Source organism: Trichoplax adhaerens, genomic scaffold (genome assembly GCF_000150275.1).
Source record: "Trichoplax adhaerens TRIADscaffold_3 genomic scaffold, whole genome shotgun sequence".
Lineage (NCBI taxonomy): Eukaryota > Metazoa > Placozoa > Uniplacotomia > Trichoplacea > Trichoplacidae > Trichoplax > Trichoplax adhaerens.
The window spans coordinates 6,037,838-6,045,144 of NW_002060945.1; the positions used below are offsets into that span (position 1 = coordinate 6,037,838).

The 7,307-nt window shown below is 33.6% G+C and overlaps 1 protein-coding gene across 1 annotated transcript; it reads left to right on the top strand.

The window, feature by feature from the left end:
* Positions 1-2,292: 2,292 nt before the first annotated feature.
* On the top strand, positions 2,293-6,213 carry TRIADDRAFT_22468 (uncharacterized protein; the record flags this gene model as incomplete). Its single annotated transcript, XM_002110502.1, has 14 exons — positions 2,293-2,428; positions 2,631-2,821; positions 3,339-3,483; positions 3,640-3,734; positions 3,908-3,991; positions 4,294-4,394; positions 4,556-4,644; positions 4,719-4,843; positions 4,927-5,111; positions 5,205-5,292; positions 5,556-5,663; positions 5,738-5,793; positions 5,940-5,993; positions 6,102-6,213. The coding sequence occupies 14 exons, from the start codon at positions 2,293-2,295 to the stop codon at positions 6,211-6,213; spliced, it is 1,569 nt and encodes a 522-aa protein (XP_002110538.1).
* Between the last annotated feature and the right edge of the window lie 1,094 nt (positions 6,214-7,307).

Sequence of the window (7,307 nt, forward strand, 5' to 3'; positions counted from 1 at the left end):
TTACTTTATTCTATTTAGCCTACATTAAGTTACGATATCACGACTATCTTATATTGTGAATTTAATTTCTATATATTTTCGCTGAGGACTTAAGTTTCGCTTTTATTTTAGCTTATTTTACAGACCCAACACTAAACGGTAGGATTAGTAACCAAGTACAAGAAAGATCATTAAATATTAGGAGAAACAGCCGCAAGTTATTGAATAAATAATCTGCTATCCTCAACTATTGAAGTGATTGTACTGTCGTATCAATTATATAAATATTGGCTATGAATGCATAGAATACGATAAACTGATATGCAATATAACAAGGTAGTATACTGAATTTGCATTGTACAATATTACAATTATAGCCTACGTATGAAATGTAAAATGTACGGTAATGTCGTGTATCGTAAGATATGATGATACTGAATTACTGATGCTCTTTTAATTTTCTGATGGCATATATATAATTACATGTAATCTAATTAAAATAGAATCAATTATAATTATTACGATTGAATAATTCCAGTGTATTGCTTTTCCGTTCATCTAAAACTTTACATTATACCAAATAAATTAAGCACATGTATATTTCTATTTTAGCGATTTTTTATTAGTAATGATTAGCTTTGCATTTATATAGTGAATATCCGCGAATTTAAGTTGGGTGTGATGCATAATATAAAATATAGATTATAGTATGCGCGTACGCGTATGAAGGGTCGTTTGGGGTTGTTTTATTATAGTGCATAGTCATTCTCGAAGAAGTAGATAAAAAAAAGCATGCCTATTATCTCATCGTACTCTAACTATTGTACGATTATAAAGCATGTTATACCTGATAAATGAATATTTTAACAATTCATCTACCTATTAAGTTTCATCTCCCATGGAATTCACGTCTGACCTGAAGTTGATAGTCAAATTATTATCTCTATCTATACTATACAGTATATTCATATTTGACTGTCCGAATTTTGTACTTTGCAAGAAACTGACATACTGTATATATCCTGTATACTGATCGTGAGTAATTTATTCACCGGTCTTGTAGTTATTCTACAGTATATTAAATAACATGACACAGTACTCGTACTGACAGTCTATCACAATCAGAACGTGAAATAATCACTTACTCCATATAGTACGTATGAATTTAAGGAGTATGATATTATGATCGTATGAATTCTATATGTTCTTACAAGAAATTGACGTATATATCCCGTACACTGATCGTGAGTAATTTATTCGCCGGTCTTGTAGTTATTCTACGCTATATTACATAACATGACACAGTACACGTACTGACAGTCTATCACAATCAGAACGTGAAATAATCACTTACTCCATATAGTACGTATGAATTTAAGGAATATGATATTATGATCGTATGAATTCTATATGTTCTTGCTACCCACTCTACAACTTTCTGTGTATGCTACAAACAAGGACTTCTAAACGAAAAGAGAGTGTATCAAGGATTTTGGGGTTATGTTCAGGCACTCGGAGCTACTTTGTGCTACTGTTGTGTGATCTTCACTCTCCGTTTAGTCTGTTGCATACTATTATGTGTAGTGTTGCGGGCCCCTCTAGCCCTAGAGTTCTAGTCATACAGCGCATATACAGTACTGTACACAGTACAGTACAGTACAGTATGGTGACCATTTTTACCTCTGTAAGGAATATGATATTATGATCATATGAATTCTATATATATAACATATATATGTTCTTACTACCAACTCTACAACTTTCTGTGTATACTACAAACAAGCACTTCCAAACGAAAAGAGAATGTATCAAGGATTTTGGGCTATGCTCAGTAATGCTCAGGCACTCGGAGCTTCTTTGTGCTATTGTTGTCTGCTCTTCACTCTCGGTTTAGTCTGTTGCATACTAATATGTTTAGTGTTGTAAGCCCTTCTAGCCCCTAGAGTCTAGTCATACAGCGCATGTACATGGCCCATCAAGGCTACAAGCTACAGTGCGCCTAGTGCTTTACAGTATACAGTACTGTACTTGTACTGTATGTACTGTACGTACTGTACAGTACAGTCCACTCAGTGTACAGTACAGCATTGTAATGGATGTACAGTACAGTACAGTACAGTACGCATAGAGCTGCATATTCGTGTTCACTTCCCTTTCCTTCAGCCATTCAGGCCAGGTCGCAAGAAATTGCAATCCCTTGACTAGTAGATGCCTAACCAGTTCCGCTGATTGCTTTATATTGCTCTTGCTTTCGTCTGGCTAACTACAAAAACAAGCTTTACACTCATGTTCATGGCCAAGGATGCAATGATGATGAGTTGGACAAAGACATTGACAGCCTTCCTTACAGCTGTCGTGATTGTAATGTCTTGTATGACTCCATGTGATGGCTCATATGCTTTTCAAGCTTTTCGAATGCAGCAATATCAATTGCATGGAGTATCTTATGGTATTACCTTGAATAATATTGATATTTAAATCCTGTTTTTGACCGTTTTAACTTTTCCTCATGATGACAATGATTAATCTTGATTATCTATGCTTAATACCCTTCTTTCTTTTTGAAAAGATTGAATTCATGATGCCTTTTTTATTGCAATTTTATAAATCAATCAAACCATTCAATTGGAATTCAACTTTGTTTTTAACAGGCTGTAAAAGTGCTCTTGTCAATATGGAAGTACGTTTAGCAAATTCCGATTTAATTCTGCGCCGATGCATTTTTATACGTATAGCCGATTTGACTATTGATAAATTTCAAGCCCTAATCAATAATGGGGCTGGAGCGATAGTTGTACTATTACCGTCCGAATTCTACACCTCACCCATGGAAAATAGAAAGGTATGCACACTGTACAAATAGTGCTGGCTGCGCTAGATTGAATATTGGCCTAATGATTATTTCATAAAGGTTAACAAATACCTCTGTAGTAGCATAGTATGCTTGGTTCTAACACTGATCAATAATCCTACCTAAGGCTTCATTAGACATCGATTCGGTAGAATGTCAACTAGTAGGAGACTTTTCAATTTACAACCTACTCTATCGGCATAATGTAAACTTTAAAGTGATTCCAATGAACCTACAACCTCTCCAACAATTGCTATATTAATCATAATTATAAACTAGGTATCGTAGCACTGGAAAATAATTCTTTTACAGTAATACGATATGTACATTATACCTTTGTTTAGTCTCTACGACTATGCGACAAAAGATTATGGCTAAAACTTTGACCAATAAGCATTTTATTCCTTATTTTCTCTTTATCAAAGCTGCTGGCTTTTGAGAAAAAATGTATTCATCTGTGTCTGTGTGCAAATACAGTAGCTTATATAATAAATTTATCGCCTTGTAGGACTGGCTGGAATTAGAGCACCAAATTATGGAAGAAGAAGTGCCCGTACCAGTGTATTTCACCGTTGAAGATGCAAACTTAACATCGATATATACAGAAATACAACAGTCTGCAGATGCCACTTCTGGATCGACAGCAATAGCAGGTAATAATCCCTATTTACTATTGTTCATATAGTCAAGAACGTCACGTGAAAATTTGTCCTATTTTATGCTAACTCTTAAATTATCAAATAGAAGATTGAACTGCAGTACTAACATTTACATTTCAATTAATTCAATTTATCTTTAATTCTTCGTAGCCATTCTTGATTCCGTTGCAAGCTTTGGTTACCAAATCTACAGTGATGGTAAAGAATCTAAACCAGACAGCGATGCAAAATTAGTCAATTTTTACGTAAGTTATTTATTTAGAGCGTTTCTCAATATATTATAGTAAAACATGCATACTACAATATATAATTTAGTACTTTAATATCACGTATATTACAATGATACTTTGGCTAGTTAAGCTTTCCATTTAGTGATAAATAATAATAAAGGGCTATGTCTGCTTATGTATCATTCTAGGGCAAGCTGATAGGATTTGGTATAGAAGAACAACTTCCTACTATAGCATTTGTAACACACTACGATTCTTTTGGAATCGCACCTGTAAGACTGTTTAACAATTTGAGCTTATGTAACTATTCTTTCCATGAAATACGGTTTATTTTTTAAAACTGCGCCTTTGATAGACATAGATAGTGATGAACAACATCTCAGTGCTGCAAGTAAAGCAGTTACATAAAATTAGGAACCATTAATGCAATATATAAAATCTATTCTAACTATCAATTATACTATTACATGATTATTTGAAATATCACTTCTGCAACTCTAGATTCATTGTTGATACTTAAGAGTTACTTTATGTCGTTAATAACTTATTTCAATTGCTTCTGTAACACGAATAGGGACTGGCGTACGGTTATGATACTAACGGTAGTGGTGTTGTTGCTCTTTTAGAACTTGCTCGATTATTTTCAAGGTTTTATTTGCTTCGATCAATGATAGTGTTTAAGAGTTTTAAGTTTAATTATTTACCTAATTCCATATTCTGTATATTTCAGTATGTATAAATCTGGGAAAATGCGATCAAGGTATGATTTCTTGTGAAGAATAAGTTTACTGATGTATAGCGATAAATAGTATTGACGCTCACATATCTTCTATTAGATACAACTTACTCTTTGTCCTCACGGCGGGTGGAAATTTCAATTATCACGGAACAAAAAAGTGGATTGAAGAAGAATTAGATTCTGCAGGTATTAGTGTAGATTGATAAATGGAAAGAGATACGTACTATGATGTAATCTCCGCTGAATCCTTTGTGACCTAGATTCCAACCTATTGACCGACGTTGACTACGTTGTATGTATCGATTCCATTGGTCGTTCAGAAAATTTACATCTCCATGTATCGAAACCACCTAAGGAAGATACTGCTGGTTATGCTCTTGTAAAGGTTAATTTATATACGTGATTAGCATTATTTTTGTGAAGTCTACACGCTAATATCAGCAAGTACTATATCATGAACCGTTATAGGAATTCAAACAAACTGCTGAAATGCTTGGTATCAACTTCACGATGATACATAAGAAGATTAACTTAGGAGAGGATTTGCTTTCCTGGGAGCATGAAAGATTTTCACTCAGACGTCTGCCTGCCGGAACAATCTCACACTTTAATCATCACGTAGATAAAGGACGGCGAACTATCTCGGATACTAGGTCAGCATTAGTGGTCTAAGCGATCATGTAATAGTTAACTTGTTATCATGCTATTGTAATAATTTATAGCTAATCAGCACCTTCTCACGGCAGATTCGAAGCCAATGTTGATATCATTGAGAAAAATGTAAAATTTATTGGAGAATCTGTTGCACGCTATATATTTAACCTTTCATCTCAGGTAAATTTTAATGAAATATTTTATAGTTCACTCTTTATCTCGCTGATAATTATAACTTCAGTCATAACCCTACCTTTTAAGAATCTCCTACTTTTATCGTTACTTGTAGCTACAAGAGCAGCAATTTCAATTATTAACAGATGAACTGGTTTGTGCTGAATTAATACATATGTATAGTGACTGCTTCATCTAACGCATATTTGATGGTTAAACGATATTGCATGCTACCTATTTAATGCAAATTTGTACAATTTCTATTTAAGTCATTACATCGTGATTTCATCGAAACCTGGATGCATCAACTTACAAAGCAGCCCAGAGGAGCGCAATTATTCGGAAAAGATCATAATTTATTGAATGCTTTTGAACAGGTACCATAAGATTTTAACTTATTATTTCTGTCCGCCGAGTAAAATTTTTACACTTTAATTTTATTACTGCTTAGGTCATGACAGCCCACCTAAAAGATGTGAAAAAAATTATCATGCGCCCTGATAAAAAGTACAATTAATTTTTGATCAATAAATTAAAGTTACTGCATATAACTATAATGATTTATTGATGATTATATAGTATTTTCTGCGTAATACTTTACTTAATTAATAACGTGAACGTACTAATAAAAAAATGTTTCAAATGTTGCATAGGGACCCGGAATTCATATTTTATGATTCTTCACTAATGCAGTTACATGCATACAGGTAATATTTAGCTAATAAGCTCTTGTACAAGATACCTTGTTGAATATATTAATGAAACAATCATTACATGTGACATTGACTGAATTTTTACGATTACACCATTGGTAGGGTCAAGCCAGCTTTATTTGATCTCTTCCTAGCTGTTGGAATTGCCGCATATGTTGGGATTGTATATCTCATCGTTCAGGTGATACTAATTACCAAATACATCACTCCCTAAAAGTCTCGCGATATGTGTATTAATCGTCTAAAAAATGTTTTGGTCTAAAATACACCTGATATCACTCTTATTAACCTTAACCTTAATAACTAATTTCTGTCATTTGTTTCAATAGAATATGCCAACTGTTGCTGGAATTCTGGCCTATTTTGCGATTAAGTCAAAATCAAAATCAGATTAATGTAAAGTACGAATCCCTTAAATTAATCTGTTTAGTAAGTTACGAATATTTCCGAGCTATCTGCTGTACTTTTTTATCCTTATGCGATAAGTGTAAATGATCACTACTGTTGTGGTACTTTTGTTATTGCAAATTTTTGTATACAACCGAAACTATAAAACTACTTTGCATGCAGATAATTGTTTTACATAAATATTTAAAGCTGGAAAATGTTATACAGTGACATACACAGCTACGAGGGGAATAAAATTGGACTACCGGAAGTAAAAATTATCTATTACTATGAAAGTCTACTCCGGCAGATGATCCGTATCTCGATAGATTTGAATCGTTACTGTGAACGCGATGACAATAAGTTCTGAATATGCGTTCAGGACTTTATCTCTATAAATTATAATTACTATAAGAGTGCGCTTATCCTATATAAGCAATGCAGTAAATACCACTGCCTCCTCTATATCTCTGGCAGTAGTTCTACTTTCAGCATTTTAAGATAATTAATTGCAGAAAATTTATTAAAACAGCACGTATACAGGTTTGTGGGCAAATCTCATTATATATATATATCGGCCATTACGCGTATTGGCCAACTTCGGACATTGGCCGTAACCTATATGTACGCGTATGCTGTACTTCAGCGTTGTTAATAGAGTAGTCTAATTGCCTAACTTGATTCATTTTTTTGAGGCTATATACGGTGGTATGTGTACAATATTAATGAACAGCGTACTTGTACGTGTACCGTAGCTGGATATTGAACGATGATTAGTCATATTATGTTAGTAATAAAAGCCTCCAGCTAGAAGAAATCTTCGATGTTAACTAAATAATCGCCTCAATAGTTAATTTACAAGATTGAGAGTCTTGATTGTATCAATTGCACAAGACCCTGCAATAACAGCATAGTGTGTAT